Genomic DNA, 24,136 nt, shown 5'->3' on the forward strand with positions numbered 1-24,136 from the left:
CTCACACCTTCCCCTTTAACTCTTGTTCCTACAACTTAGAAAAGTATCCTAAGGGCATTAGAGTCAATGTGCATACATACTCTCCACGAAGGAGATATTATTATCCGGGTCAAAGGGTTACTTGACTTTACATTAAACGTCCCAACAGTCCAAATGACTAAGACCCCACATTAAAATTTTAAAGGTTGCTACTCCTTTTTGTATGTGGCTTCTGAATCAAAGGGATGCTTCTGCAAATCACTGTGGTTCTCAGGAGGAAACACGCTAGTGGAACAGAGACCCTGCAGGGACGCAGGGCCAGTGCCCTGCACGTCAAGGACTGATGAGGAAATGGGATACAACTGCAAAAATAGTTTGAGACTACAGTTAATTAAGAAAACGACTCAAGTGCAACCACCACCACTGCAGTCAGGGGCCGAGGCTGAGCCCTTTAGCCCACGGCTCCCACGCTCTGAATCGGACCCGCGGGACGACAGGCAAGTGTAGACAGACGCACTGCACTCAACCACTCACTCACACACACTCAGTTTTGCTTTAAATTACACCAACATGCTGGTTAATAAAGTTTTACTCTCTAGTGATCTATGTATATACTGTTAAGATAAGCAGTAAGCTCAGACAACTAAGGCCGGCGGCTCTTCTTTGGGGAGAGGCAGGAAAAGAGACCTAAGTATAAAAATATTAAAGTGTTCACCTGGTCCACAATCTGTCCTGACATTCTTTCACCTGTGACTTGACGCTTAGCTGGTGCAGCCGTAGACCCGGAGGGCAGTCCTGGGTCTCGGGGAGCCTGACCTGCTGCAGGGGTTGGTGATGTTCTTCAAGGTGAAGAGGGTGAGGATGTGGGGCTGGGAGGGTAGGTGGTGTGAGCTGCTGTGAAATAGTCACAGGTATGTAAATGATATGCCGGGCACTTAGCTGATTCTTCTGAAAGCTCTATTTTTCTGGACTAATTACAACAATAAAGAACGTGTGCTCTAAAGCATCACATTTTGTAATAAGCCCCAAATTGTCAGTTTGACTTTAAGTGCTCTTAATACTGAAGTTGCTAAGACTGCACAGGTTGCCTGTGTTTTTTTTTTTTTTCTTTCTTTCTGTATATTTCAAATTATAATGAGCTACCCCCACCCCAGTATTGTACACAGTACACTGAAATAGTTTAACAAAGTTAGTTCAGAGTCCTTTTTGCTCTGGTGAGTCAAAGCTCAAAGATGAAATTTTCTAGCATAAAATCTTATTATTAAAAAAAATTAATCAAAATATCATTTGAATTTAAGTTTAATAAAACAGTACCACTAATATAGACTCTCAAAAAACTGCATTATATATTCAATCCTATGAGGTTTTTACTTGCTTGTCATATCACACTGTTTAAGGACAAAAATAAATTTGATGTACATACACTGTATACTGATGTACAATCTACACATTGATACATATAGGTACAAACAACTATAAATATCCACAATTACAACACTGGCAGGTGACAGGAAGCATACTCTTTAATGTCTGACGTACTATTAATATAAACATTCTCCAGAAGCCTGCGACACTACAGATGCGCACGTAAATCACAGAGGATGAGCCAGAGGGACCTAGGAAACCTTCCGTATATACAACTTCCTGACCTGTGGTGTATAATGACCAGGCCATGGCAGTCAGGCCCATAGCCCACCCTGGAGAGCCACGCCTTTCCTGACTCTCTCTCTCTGAGGATGCCCTCCCTAGGCACTGGCCGCTCGCGGTCCCAGGCAGAGGTGGCCCACTTGGGCTGCGGGTGCTCTGGGCATAGGAGGAAAACAGCAATGGCTGTGGACCTCGGTCCTTAGAGAGTGAGACACGGGTGAGAGAGCAGAAGCGGGGCAGAGCCCCCTCATGGCCGTGGGGTTATTCCACAGTGTGAGCCGCTCATCTCGGAGGTCCTCCGGGGGTGACTGCCCAGGGCGGACTGCTGGCCCGGGAGACAGCCAGCCAGAGAGCCTTGGAACTGGGACGGCGCAGAGGCCCGGCTCCTTACAAGCCGACTGATCTTCTGTCAGAGGAACTCAGATGCTCCGTGAAGAAAAGCGGGTGCTGGTTAAGGCCCGGCCACCCTCGTCATTAGCCAGGCTCGACGCTGAGCCAGTCCTCACTGACACTCTGGTTCCCGCTTAACAGCGCTAATGCATGAACGGCAAAGACTCTCTCAGTTGAAAAGCGAGCAGAGCAGGGGCTGACCGCTGGTGCAGCCGAGGAAGCGGGCTTCCCCGACCGCCGAGCCCCAGCTGGGTCCCCAAGAAGCTCCACTGTGGAGCTCCGGACCCTCAAGACTGGGAAACGCCCTGTGAACTCAGGCTTAAAAAAGCTTGATGGGTGACTACAAGGAAAAACACCAAAAGAATCCAATTCCAGTGACCTAGTAACTAAACCCAAGGAAGGGTTCTAAGTAAGACCATGGAGCAGCTTCTCGAAGGTCAACTTTTCCCCAGCTGTCTACGGTTAGGGGTGAAGGCAGAGAAGAGGTGCAGTGCGTGGCCAAAGCCAGCCCCGCCTGATGTGAGGGCATCTCCTAGTCTCTGTGGCCAGAGAGGGCAGGCCAGGGCCAGCAGGAGGCACCTCCCCTGCTGGGCAGGTGCCCCCTCTCCAGGCTCGGGGGTCCTGCTTTGGCCACAGGGTGAAACATACCCTCTGGGGGCCGATCCTTGGTTGGCCTTGGGAAGCCGGGTGGATTTTCTCTCCCAGAATCAACTCCTTCACCTCCCTGCTAACTAGGAAACACGCCTCGTGTTCGGAACGAGGGCTGCAGCTGGAGAAACACAGAGGCCCTTCACGGTCGCCCGTCCTCTATAGCTGAGATCAACAGGAAAGGTCTGCAGGGCTGCAGTCCCCAGATGCCTCTCCACACGCTGGTTTTACTGAGGTTAATCAGACGCACAGAGGTGTTGCTTGGTCTAATCAGGCGTTACTAAGAGTCAGCAGATGATGGTTTTTTAAAAAAGCATACTTCAAATGATGTCTACGGCTGGCAGTAAAATAAGGACCCTGCACCCTAGTAACTCAGTCTTGATTGCTAAAGAGAATTCCTGGCCCTTCCCTGGAAATGCCAACACATGAGGTGGGGGTACACACCCTGAGACAGCCGCTTCTAAAATAAGCAATTCTGCCACACGCCTGTCACCAAGGTATTCTGGTGACTCTCAAGGTTTTCTAGACTAAAAGCTGATATGAGGTGTATTTCTGTAAAAAGGACCTTTAGATGGAGGCTGACCTCAAGGCTCTGGTGCTGGGATGGGTAAGGGGATGGGTGAAGGCTGGGGGCAGGACCTTCAGGAGAAAGCTGGGCCCCCTGTACCGTGAACGGGGAGCCGGGAAGGGGAAGGTCTTCAGTGTCCCCTGACAAGACACCCCAGGGAAGTATTGCTCACAGAGGAGTCACGGTTGGCTAAGGGACAAGCCTCCGAGAGTCCAGTCTCAGGAGAGGCCCTGCCTCCCACAGGATGAGCTCCTGGCCTGCAAGGGGCGCTGCGCCAGACAGTCCAGAGGCCTCAGGGCGGGTGGGGGGCGGCTCTCAGCTCTTGAGCTAGCAACGGCAGTCTGGGGTCCTGGCCCACAACATGACCTCTGCAGCTGTTTGCTGGGACCAACTGTGGGAACACGGCATGTACGGCAGCTTGCAAAGCACCCCGCTCAGCTGTCTCTCCATCAGCACGTCCAGGAGCTCTGGAGACGCGTCAGCGAGTCACGCAGTGAGTGCCGATACTGACCAGGATTTCAGAGCCGCGACGCTGCCTAAATGCCGCAGCAAGTACCATTCCACGTCCGGTACAGACGCTAAGGGACACACATGGAGACACTCGACACACACAGACACACACGGACTGGGAGCACACACATTCAAGCCAGTCAAGGGTTTTCTTTTTCTTTAGTTATTGAAGAGATGACGTGGTCTCGGCACCTCTCTCCCCTCTGCTTAGGATAAAGATCTAGGCAGAAAACACACACGCTGATGGTTCCAATTCTAGGAAGAAAGACTAGTCCCTTGTAGAAACCATGGGTTCAGTCAGAAGCACTACAAAGAAAGAGCCAGGTACATGGGACATGCTGGTAACCACCCTGTTGGTTTCTAGGTTTCTTGAAACAAATTCAGTTACTGCCTTTACCTAAACAAGACAAGAGGGTTAGAGGGAGCTTTTCGAAGACGTGGCAAAAATGCCACAAAGCAAGCAGCTATAACCTTAGAGAGGGGCTTCTCTCTGGGCACCAGCAAACACGGGCATTTCTCCAGCAGACGGAAGTGCTAATAAATAGTCCCGTGTAAATGCTCGTGCATCAGGACGAGATACCACTAGAAACTGCAGGGTTCAAAAGTGGGTTTTCTCTGACTCCCTGGAACTGGGCTATCCGCGCAGAGTCCCTGCATCTCCGGTCATAGTACCTTAACTAGGAAACTGAGCACACCCAGAGCAAACGCCCGTGGGAGAGAGAAGAATATTCAGAGTGATTCTATTAGTTCCGAAGTTGCGGAGATTCTAGGGCTAAGGGTCGCCAAGGTTTCAAGTTTCACAGTCAGAAACTTCTAACTCAGAGTGGGCACACTTTTCATCCCTCTCTCCTCCTCAATAACATACTCTTCGGTTTATCGCCCTGGTTTTCAAAGGGACTGTCCCTCGAACAAGCGTATGAAGCAGAGGCGAAGAAATGATTTAGAATCAAGGATTTGCTCTGGGGACAGTTCAGAGCAGAGGGCAAAGTGGTGGTCACAGGGGCAGAGGCAAGACCAGACCAGGGGATGCTGCGTTGCCACCAGGAGGCAGAGTCCTCAGCTCTGCAGCCATAATTCCTTCAGATTTTACTCCTTTCAGATTTGACTCTGGAGAAGCAACATCCTATTGCCACGGAACTCTAGGGAAAAGCTACTTCTCCCTTTCTTATTTTGCTTTGATTAAGGAGAGAAGGGCTCCATTTTGATATTGTTAGGAAGACCCCCAATTCTTACAACCAGGAGATAATGCCGTGCTCATGTATATAACAATCTAATTCCTGGCTGGCAGGCTGTCCATCGCAGATGGCTCCGGATCCCTTGTCTGGACGCTGCGGGGGTGAGGTAACGATTTCCTGAGGACCAAATACATGCCTGCTGCTGTAGCCCCGAGAGTCTGTTATCACCACTGAGACGCTGTGTTTGGAAAACACAATGGACTTGCGGCCGTCTTGCCTCAGCCTCTGAGACTCCACTTCCCTCCTCCTTGTGGGGCTGAAATGGAATACACGCTTGCAGCGAGCTAGTGTGCTTCCTGCATTCCCAGTCCTGAGGTCCTCGAACCCTGCCCCCTCGTCGGGCCGGGACTCAACACCGAGAGCTCAGAGGCCCAGGGTCACAGGGCAACGGCGCCTCCCTCCACGGTAACTCTTAAGCAAACTTCTGAGCATGATTCCGCCTCTGCGACTGGGCAAGGTTTCACAAGAAAAGGCTCCTACCAACTCTGGCTAGAATTTTCTAAACTACAAAGGTTTGTCCAGTTAAGTGTTTCACAATGGATTCAATATATCTTTTTTTTTTTTTTAAAGTGTAACAGCTGATTTGAGAGCACAAAAAACAACAGAGCAGAGAGCAAACAAGAGAAACCGGAGGAGAAGTGACCCACAGTCGGTTCTGAATCGCGCTCCCCCCTCACAAAAGGCGCATTAGGCATCAGGTAGCAAGTCATCAGAGCAAAGAAATCAAGAGCAAAGAGATGACCTCTACAGAAACTAACAGAAATATACAGTGGGAAAGGTTACCAATGCACCATTTAGTCACAGACATTTTTTTTTTAATATATTCACGGATTTACCAGAAAGATCTTGAAAACCTCTTGTTTTGCTCCACGACCAGCACTTCCTGGCCGCAGACGGATCCTAAGTAACTTTCTGCTTAATGCTCGGCGTTTCAGGTCGGTGCTCTTTCCTCTCCGACACGTTGCGCTTGACCTTGGCAGTGACCGGAGACGTGTCTGGGTTCAGCGAGGGGCTGGAGTGCGACTTCTTCAGGCCCGCGGGGCCCCCCCTGCTGCCGCTCAGGAGCTCCAGGCCCCCCTCTTTCAAGAGGCGGACGTACATCTCGTAGCGGGTTTTCTGCGGGGAGTCAGAGAAGAGGGGTCAGGGACACTGCCACAGCGCAGGGCACAAGCCAGCCCGCGGCCCGGGAAAGGGCTGGCTCTCGGGAGACTGACCGAGGGGTTCACCGATTCGAGGAGAGGCTGTGGGTTCTCCTTTGTTCTGCATTTTTGCAGGAAGGGCATGCAGATGGAGGAAGCGTGCTTCCTGAACGCTCAGCACCAGACAATGTGGCCTCTGGTTTTGGGGGCCAGAAGGTGCTCAGGCCTGCAGCCACTGGGGCCACCACGCGGGCTGTGGGCGAGGCCTCCCCTGAACCTGGCGGGGGCGCCCGGTTCTCCACTCCCAGCTTGAGGAAGCAGTTGGTGAGGGACTTACACGCCTGACCCAACAGAAACATTCACACTTCCTGGAACTTAAGCTCCTGACCTGACGGGACCACTCACACTGCCTGGCAGCTTGCCCTGGTGTCCCGTGACTGCGTTTCTGCTAGGATTACCAGCTTCTCAGAGCTGCCTTCTTGTGAACCTCAGATTGCTCCCTGATGCTTTTCTTCATTCTGCACATTTATAGTTTTTTCATCAACTGTTCGTGGAGTGTCTGCTATGTTTCAAACGACTCCTTGATTTTCCTGTCTTGAGTATCTTGTTCGAGAATAATTGAGAACACTGTAGAGATACATTTTTTCTCTAACCCTAATTGATGTTGCTGCTTTTTTTTTTTTAATTTTAAAATCTTTAATTCTTACATGAGTTCCCAAACATGAACCCCCCCCCCCACGTCCCTCCCCACGCCAGTCTATGTCTGACGCAGGATACAGCATGCTTGGGGCTGGTGCATGGGGATGACCCACAGAGATGCTTTTTGTTTTTTAAAGTTTGTATCCAAATCACTATATAGAACTATTTTTTATATACACTGCAAATTATAGAAGGGTCTCAGATTCTCAGTTTGATAGACTGTAAAATAAGTCTCCCATCACAGTGATTCAACACAGGAAGGATTTGTAGAGGCCTAAAGTATTTTTTTTCTAAACAAAAGAACACATCGGTTATAAATTGTCTCAACAAAGGCAGGCAAAGTCTGTTACAACAATAAATCTTTTAGAGATTTGTCAGGTTAGATTGAGATTTTGTATATCTCAGTTTTAAATTAATAATTATGAAGCTGAAGCTACTGGAAGCTACTTTTTCAAGTTGTTTTGTTCAAAAGTAGGGAAAAGCCACTAGCCCTTAGGTTTGCTCTAGGTTTGGTCAGCATCCATGTTGGGGTGCCAAGCTTTGGTTGGTGAAGATGACATTTATAAGGTATCCACACGCTAACTGCAGGTTATTAATACAAGAATCATACACAACTGGTCCATTATCATCCCTGTTTTACAGGAAAGGGAAGAGAGGCAGCGAGAAGTCCAGGAGATACAGAAGTGACGTCAGGATCTGGACTCAGGAACCTGACTTTAGAACCCACACTCTGAAGCTCTATGTCCTCCCTGGATATGAAAACACACACGTGAGCGTGTACTTTAGGATGACAACTCTGACACACACTGAAGGTTTGGCCAATCAAAAGCCATTTTCAACCCCCCTCCTCTCCTATGTCCCTCCCAGTACAAAGGTTGATAAAACCAAACACTGCCTTTCCCAGACTCTCTTGCAGCTAAGATGGGCTATGTGACGCTTTGGCCACTGAGGTGTAAGGAGAACATGCCTGGGGGAGAGACTTGCTTTCTGATAAAGAGGGGCTTAGAGGAGAATCACTGTTGTCAGCCCTTCCCTCGTATTCCTACAGCTGCGACCCATGACACGGGCAGCAGGCATGCAGCAGTGGGGTGGTATGCAAGGCCTGAGGGGAGGCAAAGACAGAGAGAGCCCCGGCTCTTGAGCACAAGTGGCTGGATCCAGCGCTCACTGTCCCCGCCTCCTCCGACTGTCTCGTTAAGCGTGAATCATACATTCCATGGTTCATCAGGTAGTGGTATTTTCCCCACATTTTTTTCTTCCAGTTCCCCAGAGATATAATTGACACGTAGCCCTGTGTAAGTTTCAGGCGTACAGCATAATGATATGATGTCTATACATCATGAAACAGTGATCACAGGAAGTTTAGTGAACATCCATTGTCTCATACAGACACAATACTAAAGGAATAGAAGAAAAAGGATTTTCTTTGAGATGAGAACCCTTAAGGATTTACCCTCCTAACAACTTTAACATATAATATGGAGCAGTGCTGTTTTATTTATCCTGTGTCTCATTGCATCCTAGCACTCACTCACTTTGTAACTGGGAGTCTGTACCTTTTGACTGCCTTCGTCCAATTTCCCTTCCCCTAACGGATCTCCAGAAAGCCGATCTCTTTTGTTATGAGTTTGTTTGTTCATTTGTTTTCTATGTAGAAATTTCCTACAACTCTGTTAGCTCCTGTTATACACACACGGTGATTCAACATTTCTGTACATTTCAAAATGATCACCATGATAAGTCTAGTTACCATCTGTTACCGTGTAAAGATATCACACAATTATTGATTCAGTTATTTTGCAACTGAAAGTCAGTGTCTCGCGACCTCCTCACCTGTTTCCCTCCCTACCCAGCCCTCCCTCCTCACCTGGTTCCCTCCTCACCCCAGCCCTCCCTCCTCACCTGGTTCCCTCCCTACCCCAGCCCTCCCTCCTCACCTGTTTCCCGCCTCACCCCAGCCCTCCCTCCTCACCTGGTTCCCTCCTCACCCCAGCCCTCCCTCCTCACCTGGTTCCCTCCCTACCCAGCCCTCCCTCCTCACCTGTTTCCCTCCTCACCCCAGCCCTCCCTCCTCACCTGTTTCCCTCCCTACCCAGCCCTCCCTCCTCACCTGTTTCCCTCCTCACCCCAGCCCTCCCTCCTCCAGCAGCCACCTGTTAGTTCTCAGTTTCTACGGCTCTGTTTCTGCTATTTTGTCTGTTCACTGGTTCTGTTTTTTTCAGATTCTACTTATAAGTGAAATCACGTAGTATGAGTCTTCCTGACTTATTTCACCAAGCATATCACCCTCTTGGTCCGTTCATACTGTCAGGAATGGTAGGACTCCGTCCTTTTTTATTGCTGAGTGGTCTCCCACTGTACAGGGACCACACCTTCCTTGTCCGCTCGTCTGGTGGTGGACTGATGTTGCTTCCCTATCTTGGCAGTTGTGAATAATCCTGCCATGAGCATTGGCGCGCACTATCCTTTTGAGTTCGTGTGCTCATTTTCTTCACATGTACACCCAGAAGTGGGAGCTGGATCACGTGGTAGTCCTATTTCTAGTTTTCTGAGGACTGCCCTAGCGCTTTCCACAGTGGCTGCCCCCATTGTTTTTAATCGAGGTAGAGTTGATTTACAATCTTGTGTTAGTTTAAGGTCTATAACAAAGTGATTCCATTTCATATAAATATTTTATATAAATCTTTATATGAGTGAAGGTTGCTCAGTTGCGTCCAACTCTTTGCGACTCCATAGACTATACAGTCCATGGAATTCTCCAGGCCAGAATACTGGAGTGGGTAGCCTTTCCCTTCTCCAGGGGATCCTCCCAACCCAGGGATGGAACCCAGGTCTCCTGCATTGCCGGTGGATTCTTTACCAGCTGAGCCACAAGGGAAGCCCAAGAATACTGGAGTGGTAGCCTATGCTTTCTCCAGGGGATCTTCCCAACCGAGGAATCAAACTGGGTCTCCTGAATTGCAGGCAGATTTTTTACCAACTGAGCTATGATCATATAAATTTTATCAAAATATCTATATATACTTATTTAAGTATCTTTATATATTTACCTAAATACATTTATAGAAATATATTTATATATATTTATATAAATATCTTTTTCTTGATAGGTAATTACAAGATATTGAACACAGTTGCCTGTGCTATGTAATAGGTCCTTACTATTTGTCTTTTTTATATACAGTAGTCTGTGCCTATTAGACCCAAACTCCTACTTTATCCGTCCCCTCTGGCTGCACCAGTGCATAATCCCACTAACAGCGTAGGAGGGTGCCCTTTACTCCACATCCTTGCCAACACTTGTTATCTGTGTTCCTTTTGATGATGGCCATTCTGACAGGTATGAGGTTTATCTCACTGTGGTTTCAATTTGCATTTTCCTGATGATTAGTGATGCTGAGCACCTTTTCAAGTGCATCAGGTCCTGCTAATCGCTGATGAAAGCATCACTAATTGATACATATTCCAGTTTTAGGAAAGAAGTAACAAAGGAACGAAATACTACTCTTTTCTCAGAAAGCTATGTAAGGGTTTAATAAGGGCATTTGCTAATAAAAATACACCATCAGTATTACACAGTAGTCTATCATCAGTGAAATCTAAATCTATTCATTCTAGGAATTTAGAGAGTTAGTCTGTCTCTATAAACTGCTTTGGTGGCAAGATTAAAATGCAAGAAAGAACTACTCCCGATATGAACAAAGTTTAATACAATGATCTAAAGACAGTTTAAAAATAGATTCAGAAAATCAATGTAAGGCATACTATTTCACAAAGCTAGGGCAATTATACAATCAAAGGGGTATGAAGGACAATTTTCTGAGATGACTTGAAAGGGGACAAAAGGAAAAAAGGTGACTAGGCTATTTTCTACTAGTTTTTGAAGACACTGACACTATTGGGGAAATTCACCTAAAAATACATGAAGAAAAGACATTTCATCCACTCATTTTACAGCTCCAGCTGCAAAGCTCTTGTCCCCAGTAAACTGGACTTCCCTGATGCCTCAGATGGTAAGGAATCTGCCTGCAAGGCAAGAGATCCAGGTTTGATCCCTGGGTCAGGAAGATCCTCTGGGAAGGGAATGGCTACCCACTCCAGTATAATTGGCCAGCACTTACCCTAGAGTTGTGCTTCCCTGGTGGCTCAGAGGTTAAAGTGTCTGCCTGCAATGTGGGAGACCTGGGTTCGATCCCTGGGTCGGGAAGTTCCCCTGGAGAAGGAAATGGCAACCCACTCCAGTATTCTTACCTGGACAGTCCCAAGGACGGAGGAGCCTGGTGGGCTACAGTCCATGGGGTCACAAAGAGTCGGACACAACTGAGCGACTTCACTTTCACTTTATCCTACAGCGGCTTCTGGGTCTGGGTAATGGTTAGTTAGTATGCCAGTGATGACTAGGGGAGCAGCGTAGAGATGGGTCTACAAACATGAGGAGGGAAACTTGACGAGAAAAACTGCTCCTTGACTCCACTTTCTCCAATAGATTTCCCATCCCTCTGTCTTCAGGATAAATTCAGAATCGCACCATGTCTCTGCTTCTATCACTTCCAGTCATCTTGTGCCTGGGTTACTGTGACAGCTTCCCCTGCCCCTCTCTGCACCGCCCCCACCCCCCCCAAGCAAACTCTTCTCAAAAGACAGTCATGGGCTAAACTGTAGGCTAGAATGTGTCATCTCTGCTCAAAATTCTCCAATGGCTTCTCATCCTTAAAAATGCTTCCCACCCCCAAACTCTTACACTGGCCTAGGAGACCTCCACCAGTGCCGCCCCACACCCCCTCCATCCGTCTGGGGTCTTTGCCCTCCCCGGGAATGCTGTGCACAGGTCCCCCGCCTCCTGACTGTCCTTGAACACAGCAGACAGGCTGCTGTTCCAGACGTCTGGAGCCTTCTCTCTGCCCGAGAACCATGGCCCCCAGGAACCCACAGGGCGTATTCCCTGGCCTCTTCACCCACTTCCACCTTCACTCAAGCGTCTCCTTTACGTGGGGGCCTTCCCTGGCCACCCGCACCGAAAACAGCCACGTCTGCTCTGACTGCCGGTCACCGAATTATTCTCCTCCTTGGCGTTCTCACCATGAGCCTCAGAGTTTGCTTACGGACCGACCTTGTTTATCTCCCCCCTGTCAATCCTAGAAGGCAATCACATGGGGGCAAGGACTTGGCTTTTGTCTGTTAATACATCCCCAGCACAGAGAACACGGAGCACACGTGGAGTGAACAACACTTCTCACATCTAATGAAAACATTCTGAACTCTCATGTGGCAAATTCTAGAAAAATAAAGCCATGGATATAGATGCGGAGGTAGACGCCTGACGAGCCCTGCGCTGGCTGCCTCTGGGGACACTCTCTCTCCTCCAGTGGTCCACATTTCAACAGTTTCTGTCAATATGCTATGGTCTGGCCCTGAGGGACACCACTCAGCAGAGACTCGTTTATGCCCTTCATCCACGCGTGTCAACCACGGCTGTCAAGACACCACCCACGCAAACCCTGCAGAGTGAGCTGAGGCTGCCTACTTAAGACTGGGGCTCTCTCTCTACAGAGAAAGAAAAGCAGCTTAGACCATACCACTGGTGGCTCAGCGCGGTAAAGAATCCACCTGCCAATGCAGGAGACATGGGTTCAATCCCTAGTCCAGGAAGATCCCAGCTGCTGAGCCCATGTGCCTGCCCCAACTGCTGAGCCTGTGCTCTGGAGCCCGGGAGCCGCGGTTGCTGTGCTCACGTGCCACAACTATGGAAGCCCGTGTGTCCAAGAGCCTGGGCTCCATAATGAGAAGCCACCGCGATGAGAAGCCTGCGCTCTGCAACCAGAGGAGTCCCCGCTCGCTGCAACGAGGGAAAACCCTGTGCAGCAATTAAGACCCAGCACAGCCAAACTTTGTTTAAAAAGCATTGTCCTTGGCAAAAAAACAAAACAAAACAGACACTGGGCCAGTGTATGTGGAGCGTGGTGGTTACCAGCTGGTAGTTACTAGCTCTCATTCTGATGTGAAGGGCAGCCTCTGAATCTACCTTCTAACAAAAGTACTCATTATAGTGTCTGTCAATGGTCACTTCTACGTGAATTTCAGGATCACATTCACCCTTGGGTAAATCCTTCAGTGCTCACCCAAGACTCTGAGCTCTGTGGGTCAGAGCAGCAGTCTCATCAATATTATTATGGGAAGTAATCTGCTTCTCAGTTGTGTCCGACTCTTTGTGACTCCATGGGACTATACAGTCCATGGAATTCTCCAGGCCAGAATGCTGCAGTGGGTAGCCTTTCCCCCTTCTCCAGGGGATCTTCCCAACCCAGGGATTGAACCCACGTCTCCCACATTGCAGGTGGATTCTTTACCAGCTGAGCCACCAGGGAAGCCCAGGAATACTGGAGTGGGTAGCCCAGCCCTTCTCCAGGGGATCTTCCTGATCCAGGAATTGAATCAGGGTCTCCCGCATTGCAGGCAGATTCTTTATCAGCTTGGCTACAAGGAAGCCCTGGGTTCAATCCCTGGGTTGGGAAGATCCCCAGGAGAAGGGAAAGGCTACCCACTCCAGTATTCTGGCCTGGAGAATTCCATGGACTGTACAGTCCATGGGGGGAAAGAATCAGACACGACTGAACGACTTTCACTTTCAATCTGCTGCTGCTGCTGAACAAGTAAAATAAGTAAGGTAATAACACTGCGTAGGTGTTACACCTTTGCTCTGACAAAAGTGTTTATAACCAGATGGTAAAAAGGCAAGAATAAACAACAAAAAATTCATTAATTAAAAATGAATGTCTAATTAATACAGTTTCACGTCTCAGAGTAACCACTGCGTAAGAGTGGACACAGCTCCAGATGAACCATGAGACGGGCTGCAGAAAGCGGGTCTGTGGGAAGCGAGCTGGCAGTGACAAGAGCTGTCCTGGGGACAGGATGGCACTGATTCACTTTCCCAGATCCTGGCTGGCGGTCATGATGTGGCCTTTCTGGGGCCTGTCCTTCATGGAATGACAGAGGGAGTCTGAGAATGCCAGGTGACTAGGGGGCAACTGCTGCCTTTGGTCACCTTCTTAAAGGTTTCGTTTTGGTCTCTGTGGATCCTTCTCAGATCAGTTCTTAAAAATCTCAGAGCTACGTGCTTCAGCTTCCTTGCTCGGGCGTCTCCGACAGTGTGAGCAGATTTCTCGCAGGACAGCTGTGTAAGCTGGTCCCACTGTCAGAAAACTTGAGATGGGACTTGACCAAATGCAAGCTCAGTGGCTACTCTCTGCAGAGAAGCACCTGAACACTGTTTCTGAGGCCTTGTCCATTCAGCAAGCTCTTGCCCTTAATTTCCTTCTTAAGATTTGCTCTTTCCATGAAGCCTTCCCTGATCACCAAGAGCCAAAGACAATTCAAATGCTAAACAGCTTCTTTCTTTCTTAAAATCAAGTTCTTTCTTTACTTGAAAACATCCTTACTACATTTTGTGCAATGTAAATTTATTAAGTGGGTCTTCAATCACCTGTAAGAATACTTCTCAAACAGGTAAGAAACATATCCCTTTCACTAGCAGCAATGCCTACTAGAGGGGAATGAAAAATACAGTGTCTAAGGCCACAAGAGTTCTGGCTCAGGTTAAATGTTAAGTGCTAAGATATATATATATATACACATATATATTATATATGTAACATTATTATTTGAAAAGAAGTTTAACCACATCTACATATAAATGTACAGGCATCTGATTGGGCAGTTTCATTTCTCCTGAGCTCTGCATACCACTTTTCATTTCATTTAATATAACACTATCTCCTTTTGACCTCTGATACATGAGTATGATAGTAACTGGCTAAATGAAAACTGTGATGGCAATCCTAACTTAGGCACTGCCATCAGTATTCAGACCTCGCTGCTCCAGCAATCAAATCCTGAATACATTTCCTCCTGACATTTCCCTTTCTCATGAAGGCAGGGTAAAAGGCCAGCTTAAGATGAAATGAGAGCAACAGCGATAATGTCATGTACACACGGCAAAACAATTTCTGCTCCTAGAGCTTCACACTGGAAAACAAAGAAACCAAAACAATTAAAACAAGCCAACAGAACAGGGTGCTGTTGAAGGAACTGATTATTCAAATAAAGGCTCTGCATTCTATAGGACAATGCCGAATGGATTTGCAGACTTTCTCCCTAACTTGCTGGCTCACTTTCTGCTGCTACTGCTAAGTCGCCTCAGTCGTGTCCAACTCTGTGCGACCCCATAGACAGCAGCCCACCAGGCTCCCCCGTCCCTGGGATTCTCCAGGCAAGAACACTGGAGTGGGTTGCCATTTCCTTCTCCAATGCATGAAAGTGAAGTCTCTCAGTCATGTCTGACTCTTCGCGACCCCGTGGACTGCAGCCCACCAGGCTCCTCCGTCCATGGGATTTTCCAGGCAAGAGGACTGGAGTGGGTTGCCATTGCCTTCTCCGGCTCACCTTCTACTACCCACTAATTTAAGGAAGCAATACATTCAAAACAGAGCTTTCTCATAAGTTCTTACCTGAAAGCTAAGTAAATTAGTAGTTAGGTATTAATAGGTAGGTATCAGTAGGCTCACCTTCTGCTGCTGCTGCTACTGCTAAGTCGCTTCAGTCGTGTCCAACTCTGTGCGGCCCCATAGACAGAAGCCCACCAAGCTCCCCTGTCCCCGGGGTTCTCTAGGCAAGAACATTGGAGTGAGTTGCCATTTCCTTCTCCAATGCATGAGAGTGAAAAGTGAAAGGGAAGTCGCTCAGTCGTGTCCGACTCCTAGCGACCCCATGGACTGCAGCCTACCAGGCTCCTCCATCCATGGGATTTTCCAGGCAAGAGGACTGGAGTGGGTGCCATTGCCTTCTCCGAAGCTCACCTTCTATTACCTATTAATTTAGGGAAGCAATACATTCAAAACAGAGCTTTCTGATAAGTTCTTACCTGAAAGTTATGCTAGGACTTACATTTTTCCCCTCTGCCATTCCCCTATCAGGCTTCTGCATGCAGTGGTAACCCAGTGCCAAGACAGAGCAAACAGACACAATTTTAGGTTGTACAGTTTGTAGTCGTGGCTCTTTGGAAAATCCTGAGGCAGTGTGAATTCTACTGTTTCATTACAATCTGCCTTCTGGCTCGACTGTTCTCTAAATGGACTTTTTGACTTCAATTAAAAACAAAACTAAAATAAAAAGCTTACTTCTAATAATAATATAAGGAGAAGAGGTTAAAAAAAAAATTCTAATACAGACAAAAAGCACTGGGGTTGTAGAGAGTGTTTGGGGAGTGTCCTGGTCTCCATCCTAAGGCGCCTGCTCTCTGCCAGGTGACAGGTGAGCCCAGGCCGCTGCTCCCAGAGGCCCTGTAGGCCCCTCAGAGGCGGGGCAACGAGGGCCGATCGGCCACCCTCGTCCTATCTCCCCCTCCCAGGACCCCTCCCCAGGCAGGGCACGCAGTCTCCCTGCAGCGCTTCACGTCTGCAGCATCCCCGTCTCTGTGAGAAGACAGAAGCGGGCGTCCAGGAGAGCGTCCCCAGTTCCCAAAGCTAACCTGTGAAATGCTGCTGCCTTACTCAGTCTTCACACTTGGTTTCTCGAGCTCTCGAAACTCTATAAACCCAGTCTGTATCAGTACCCAGATTTTTTTTCTTAAGAAATTAAACCCCCAAAATCCTCAATTTAAAAGTCCACAGAGCTCACTCAGCAAAGAGAACACAGTTTGCTTTCTTGGCGGAAAATTTAAGAATCGTCCATTTCCCACCCAGCCGGAGTTCAGTCCTACTGACCAGCCGCGCACAGGGCTGCTGCCCCAGGGGCCCCGCCCGGCGTGGCCCTGTGTGAGGGCTTTTACAACAGCTGAGTGGGAAATTAACTGGAAGAAGAAAATTGACTCTGCATCCGTGGGATTAACAAATTTGCTGCTCAGCAAAATGGAAAAAAAAAAAATCTGTCCTTTGAAGCAGAGAGATGTGAAGTTGAGTTTCTACAAACCTAAGTAATTGAGCTGAAGAAACACTACTTATCTGGATGAGAAGCTAAATTTAACTCCCATGGGATAAAGCGTGTCTCTAAGTTCTTCCTTCGGGACCTTGCATCTAAAACAAAGTTTAGTCTGTTACGACAGCACTCCTGCACGGGCCACGCTCCTCAGCCTTGGTTTCTGTTCTGCTTGTGTTTCCTGCTGTCCGGGGATTCCCTCAGAAGCACGCTCCTGGGACTCATCACACAGCCGGCCCATCACACCGCGGCTCCCAAAATGGCAATGCCAGTCCTAAGGGGACAGGCCGGTCTTTCCAGGAAAATCTTTAAAGTAGGATCTGAGGGAGTTTGAAGGTAAACCACCTTCCCCGTCGACCTTCCAGGACACGTCATCCCTAAATATATTGATGGCTTTGAGCTTAAAGCCGTTTTGCGCCTTCTGCAGGCCCGGTTCAAACGTCCTTCTACCCTCTCCGGCTCCGTGGCCAATGGTAAAGTATCTTCGTCCCGTGGAGTCGGAGGACCCAGGGAGGAGTGACCAGGCCTCGGCAGGCCGCTCACTCCCTCCAGCCTCCGGTCCACGTGGGGAGCGAGCGGCAGCGGGAAACTCCCGGGCCTCCCTAAGAAGGGCATCGCGACTCACAGACAAGGACACAGGACCGCTCCGGGGAGCGGAAGCACATGGAAAGCAGGCATGGTGACCCGGCCACAGGGCGGCCCGAGGCCAGGCCTGGTGAGGGCAGACACGTCCCGTGCGAGCCCCCATGCGTCCGTCCTGCGCGTGAGCCGAGCCCCCGGGACCGCCGGGCGGACGGGCGCTCCTGCAACAAGCCCGTGCTGGGGAATGGCCCCCAGCCTTCCAGGGAGGGCTGGGCTGACGGTCCTGGTATAAACACAGGCTTTTTTTGCATCTGAGTTTTCTCTAATATTTCCAGAAAAACATTTCTGAAAACAGTTTTCCATTATAAATCTACTGAGTAATTCTGAACTTAGACCCACCGAAAGGACTGGAGAAGCCTGCTCCCTCCGAGAAGTCTCTGAATCAGACTGGGGACTCAAGCAAACGAGTTTTTAAAACTCTTAAGTCAAACGCTTACCGATTATTATAGGCAACAGTAGGAAGAAACCTAATGTAGTTAGAGATAAACCATTCTGGGTAAAAAGAAAAAAAGAAAAGCATAGTTGGTGCAGGAAAGGGCTAATGGCACCAGCACTCAGCAAAAACTGACGGACAGGAGGGTCACGTACGGAAGGGTCTAAGGGGAGCAGGAAGCGGGCCGCTCCCGCTGCTCCCGTGAGAACTGCTTTGAGGGGAGACTGACAGGGGTTTCTATTCTCCCAGGTCCCTTGGTGACAGCGCTCATACCAGAGCCCCATCCAGAAGTAACGATTGAAACAGTAAGCAAGGAATGGCCAGAGCAGGACGGACAGAGTCTTACGTGAGCCCGACAGCCAGGCCTCTTCGATTATGCGAGAAACCTACATGCCGGGTGATCCCGGGGGGCACACCTCTGCTCCTGACTGGCTCTTAGACCGGCCCGAGCAGGAGCTGGAGAACATGCCCTGCGTGGCTTCCTGAGCCCCGAGTGTACAGAGATACTACAGTCTGAAGGCTTAGGAAGAAAAAAACGTGTCAGACATCGTGATATTTTATATTGATTACACATGGAAATGATAACATTTGGGACATACTGTGTTAAATTGAAAAATCTTTTTACAATGAATTGTTTCTTTTTCTTACATGTGGCTACCAAATACGTAAAATCACATGTGTGGTTTGCATTGTATCTCTATCGGACAGAGATGGTCTAGCTCCCCTGAGAGCCCCAAACTGAAATATTCTTGTTTTGTGTTTAATAACGCCCTTGGAGATACCGTGAGAGTGAGCTGATCTCACACATTAACTGACGTTAGTACACTGCTGCTTAGATGCTCAGGCGTATCTGACTCTCTGAGACCCCATGGCCTGCAGCCCGCCAGGTTTCCCCGTCCCTCATCTCTGGGAGTTTGCTCAAACTCACGTCTATCGAGTCGGTGATGCCATCCAGCCATCTTGTCCTCTGTCGCCCCCTTCTCCTCCTGCCCTCAGTCTCCCCCAGCATCAGGGTCAGTATGTTACAGCAAAAATACAGAGGCAGAAGGGGCCTTAAGGTTAGTTCACCCAGTTTCACCTCATGTTCATAGCCAGAAACCGAGGTCCCGAGAAGGATGAGACTAAAGTGGCCTAACTTCCAGGCCATCCCTTTTCCTCATTTCACTGTTTTATAACTGCAAGCTTTTGTGCCCTTTTCTCGCAGACAGTACCTTTACCCCAAGCAGTGACGCTCCTCAGAGCAGACATTTCAGGCGTGAGGATGGATTTAAGGACAGTCACTGCAGGGCCCATGACTGACTCTCTGTTCTGCTTCTCAATCATCTGTTTAAAATGTGATTCAAAGGCTCCCTGTTGCTAAGCTTCTCCTCCCTTCAAAAGCATGCGTCATCTTTTACAGATGAAAACCCAGAGCTCTGCAGCCCTTGCTCACTGTGCTGTACAAAATGCAATTCCAAATGGCAAAGCAAAACCCCTGCCTCTGATGTGAACTGGACTTGTATGTCTGGGCAACTGCTGGACTTGGGTCTCTAGCTTTGGACTCCTTAACACTTAGTCTTCTACAAGAAAAAGAAAATTCCTAAACTTCTTCAAGAAGTCAATTAACCTGCCACATCTTAGCTCCTTAGATCCATACATAATCACCTCTGTGCTCTTTTCTGTGAAGGAGATGTCACTGGATTTAGGCTAGACTCTGCTCCTGAGACTGAGGCTGGCTGCTAATCTCCTAGGAGGGTGGGGAAATTTCCCTTACTTTCACTCTGGAGGAAGCAAGTGATCATGGCCATCTCTGTACGTTTACAACCAAGTCCACTCACAAATTAGCAGCCAGATCATCCTGTCTCAGTGACGCATTTGCTCGGGGACAGCTGGCAGTGCCCTGAGATAGGTCCTTGCGCTCACTGCTCCCGTGAGAGGAGAAGCGGCCCATCATGTGAAAATTACTTATGTGATGTTGACAGATAAAAACTGTGCCATCTGAAGGAACAGAGCTAAGATCACAGTCAGAGAATCTGCTCAAAAAGAAATACATCAAACCGCCCACCCACCCATCCAGCCAACAAATAACCCCACAGTAAGGCTGAGGGCCTACAACCAGAAACCTATGTATATGCACTTCTCTGTATGAGCTGTCTTGCGTCTCCTTCACGGCACTATATGGAATGTGCTCTTGTGCTCAAGCACATCAGTTTCAGAGGAACCATGCCATTTCACATGCCACCAAAAATTAGAAATTCAGAAAAAGATGCAGCATGCCTCAAGAATGTCCTAGATTTTTTTTCGATTTAAAATTTAGAGAGATTTACATGTCTTGTTAGAATGGACATTTGCTGTTGCTAAAATTGCACTTCCAGCCATGTGGTTGGTGTGGGTCCTGCCTGCCTTAAGCCGTAAGCACTTTCTGCTCCAGGCTGAAATTCAGGAGTGAGCACGTGGCTGAATTCCAGCCCATTCAGCAAGGGGCCTTGGTTCTGCACTTGAGCAGAACAAAGCTGAGCCCTCAGGGACACGGACTTCTCTTCCTGCTGGACTGGAACCTGGGAACGCATGGACCTGCAAGTTCCCATTTTCTAACCATGAAGAGACAGTTGATTCAAAGCCCATATTCAAAGATCTAAGGCATAAAGCACATCCAAGCGTCTGCAGCATCTATACAGGAATGGCAAAGTCAACCGCGTTCAGGAGCCAGGCTGACAACACAGATATGGACCCTGCCAGGCTGGGTATACTGGGGGTGGGGGGAGAACCCTGCTGATCCTCCCTAAACGCATTCAAATCTCAGCACCAACAAATCCAGCACTGCGAGGGCCAAAGACGATGTTCCAGCCTTAGTTCTGCTGGCTCGTGAAGTGCCCTGTGCTGCCCGCCAGGTCTCCATGGCACCACAGTGAACCCGGGAGCTGCTGGGAGCCTGCCCTCAGCACTCGCTCCTCAGTCAGCCTCTGACAGCCCAGTTCAAGAAGCCCAGCCCTTCTAATAGGTTTGAACTGCTAGAGTTGCACTTTCCCTACCCACATCTAAGAGTTATTAGTAACTTATGCCACTGAAAACATCTTAACTGTCGCTTGAAAAACATCCTGGAGCAAACAGTATCTTCACTTTAACTGCGAAGAAACAAAAAGCCAAATTTCTGGGGCCAAGTTCAGCGCTGGCGAGGGAATTCCTGTATCAGGGCTGTTCCTTTAAGGGCCAAGGGGCATCGGGCAGAGCCCAGGCTCCTGTGCTCCGAGCGGCTGGAGCTTTGTAAGTTTTTATGTGACAAACACCACCCACCTGTCCCACATCCTGATAAATTTCCAAATGTACCAGAAACACAGAGATTGATTCAACATTTTAAAGTGAAAATGGAACTGAATAGAGTAGAAATAAGTCAAAAGGAAGTGGAGCTATTTCTGATATTTGTGTTTTGAAAACTGGGAAATGACAGTGAGTTTCTTACATAGACTTGTGATGCCTAACAACCCTGTCAAAGGTGAGACTAGGCTCCACGCGAACCCTTGTAAGCAAGCAATAGCCACAACTTTGGGGAACCAATTAAATCGAGAACAAAGCAATGCCACACCCCCCACCGCAACCTCCCATTGCATAGCCAGTAAAGAGAGAGACGAGAACTTGGTTAACTACAGGCTTTCTGAGCGGAGTTTGCTGCCTTCAGGAATAGTGCACCATCTTCTTACAGGCTAAGGCTGAAGTTGGTGTAAGTCTCCTTGTTCTCTGCAGACTTTTTATAGACTTCAAAAATAAACAGGGCTTCCCTGGTGGGTCAGTGGTAAAGAATCCACCTGCCAGTGCAGGAGACGTGGGTTCTATCCCTTGTCCAGGGAGATCCTACACGCTGAGGAGCAACTAAGCTCGTGTGCCACAACTCCTGAGCCTGTGCCTAGGGCCCGGGAGGCACGACTCCTGAGCCACGGTGCCACCACTACTGAAGCCCGCGCGCCCTAGCGCCCGAGCTTCACGACGAGAGAAGCCCCTGTAATGAGATGACCAGGCACTGAAACTGGAGAGGCGCCCCGGGTCGCTGCAACTAGAGAAGAGCCCGTGCATTGCCATGAAGACCCAGGACAGCCCCAAATAAACAGACAGTGTAATTCAGTAAAGTTCAACTCCAATCAAACAAGCAAAACCACCCCTGAACCTTCTTATTTACGAGTTTCTGATTATTTACTGGCAGTCAGGGTTAAGAGAATTTCTAAGTGCTGCCAATTTGGCCCACCTGAAGAACTGTTTCCACTCAGAGCAACCTGGGATATAAACACCTGAAATGCATCCAGTTAGAAACAACCGTGTTACCAGCAAGGGCTTAATATTCTAACAGAAGGAAGGTGCTTTTCTTACCAAGGTGTGAAAGTTACAAGAGCTGCTCTCAGACCGCAGGGAGTCCCTACCACGGGAACAGGTGAGAGAGTGGGCCTGGCTGGGGCTCCTCCCCAGAGACAGGGACATTGGTGGGACTCAAGATGCCCTCCGGTCCCTGCCTGTCTGGGGTCACTGGGAGCTGCAGACACTGCTGTCTGTGCGTCACTTTTGTTTTCAGGGGAGCTACTAAGCTTTCCTCTGATGTTGCCTTATTCCATTCACTTACTCAACAAATATGTGCAAGCACTCGGTCCATCTTCTAGAAGCTGAGGAAAGACCAATGAACAAGTACACGGGAAGGTCCCTGATGTTGAGACACCCTGGCCCCTACCCCACGGGGATGGCCCGTCACGCTCAGAACCCCCATCCGGGGAACAGGGCAGCCTGCGGGGGAAGCCTGGGTGCTCCAAGGGCGTGGCTGCAGGTACCTGAACAAGACAAAGCCTGTGGCTGAAATAACAGCAGAGTGGACCCCACGAGATACACTACTTCTACTTTCAGTTACTGAGAAGTAACAGTTCACTTAAAAAAAAGAGACTATTTCACAAAAACCTTTTCAGATAACCTCTAAGAAGCGAGGGGACCATCCGCCTTTCTGGTACACAGGTCAGTGAGGCTTGACACACACTTCAACATGCCCGACGTGTCACCATATGGGGAGGTGTTCATGAGCCAAAGTCCTGGAACGCAACCTTCGCGCTCCTTGACATGATGATTTGATGAAAGCAAGACTTACCCGCACAAAGGCTGGTCTAAAGCTCATGTCAGGAAATGGAAATGCTGGCTTTGGCTGGGTTACATTTTTGGAAAAGGGGCTCCAACAGGAGGTTCAAAGCAGGGGGAGCATCTAGCAGGGGCGACCCTTCCTTGGTCGTGCGGCCACCCCGGCCTCCTGGGTGCAGACTCGCAGCCTCGGAGCCAAGGGCTCAGAGCGAGGTGTTGCGGGCTGGCAGCAGGGGCCTGAGGAGCTGGGAAATTAATCAGCATGTGTGAAACTAACAGGCTGGCAGCTGAAAGCCACTCCAGACGTGTGAAGAATTGTGATAGTTTTCTGAGGACTCCCATTTCCCAAGAACGAACAGGTGTGGACAAAGATGAACCGCTTAGTAAATTTGTTGTTTTTTTTTTTTTTTAAGTATTTTTTCAAGAAGTCTTTGGCTGGGAAGGCTTCCAAAGTTTTAGCTAATAAGCTTTCATCTTTAACAAAAGGAAGATTTTTCTTCATCTGAACAGAGCAAGGACTTACTTAACCATGAAGAAACCTGGTACATGGATCTTCACGGCACCAAATGCCACATTTTATAACTCCAAAGTCTAAGACTTTTAAAAGCTTCCATGAAACCCTGTCCAATTCAACGAGTGAGCACAGGGCAGAGATGTGAAGAGGACCCGAGGCCCCTGCTCTCGAGGGCTCACAGTCTCGGGGGGCATACACTGTGGGACTGGCCACAGATGCAAAGACCCTGAGACCACCCCAACAGGAGGCCCCGAGCAGGACGGGGGCCGGCAGGCTGAGAGCAGGCTTTTCACAGGAGGGGTCTGGGCTGCACCCTGAAAGATGAACAGGCCTCTCAGAAATGAAAGGAGGGAAGAGCAGCTGGGGCAGAATGAAGCACCTGGTGGCTCAAAAGGTAAAGCATCTGCCTGCAGCGCATGAGACCGGGGCTCAGCCCCTGGGTCGGGAAGACCCCCTGGAGAAGGAAATGGCAACCCACGCCAGTATTCTGGTCTGGAGAATCCCATGGACAGAGGAGCCTGGAGGGCTACAGTTCATGGGGTCTCAAAGAGAAGGACACGACTGAGCAGCTCACTTTCCTTTTTTCTTTTCAAAGTAGACGAACAAAGGCATAACAGCGAGTTTGGAGAGGGCAAAGTAGCAGGAAAATGACTGATTTCATGGAGGTCGCGGTGGGGA

The 24,136-nt window shown here is 48.9% G+C and overlaps 1 protein-coding gene across 4 annotated transcripts in view; it reads right to left on the reverse strand.

Annotated features, from left to right (window-relative positions):
• Positions 1-5,690: 5,690 nt before the first annotated feature.
• PSD3 (pleckstrin and Sec7 domain containing 3) overlaps positions 5,691-24,136 on the reverse strand; it is a 314,418-nt gene continuing 295,972 nt past the window's right edge. For all 4 annotated transcript variants that reach the window (XM_068972089.1, XM_068972088.1, XM_068972087.1 and 1 more), the window contains one exon: positions 5,691-6,093. In XM_068972089.1, coding sequence (XP_068828190.1) covers positions 5,878-6,093 — 216 coding nt within the window. In that variant the 3' untranslated portion in view covers positions 5,691-5,877. The remainder of the gene's footprint in view (positions 6,094-24,136) is intronic.

This window comes from Capricornis sumatraensis, chromosome 4 (genome assembly GCF_032405125.1).
Source record: "Capricornis sumatraensis isolate serow.1 chromosome 4, serow.2, whole genome shotgun sequence".
NCBI lineage: Eukaryota > Metazoa > Chordata > Mammalia > Artiodactyla > Bovidae > Capricornis > Capricornis sumatraensis.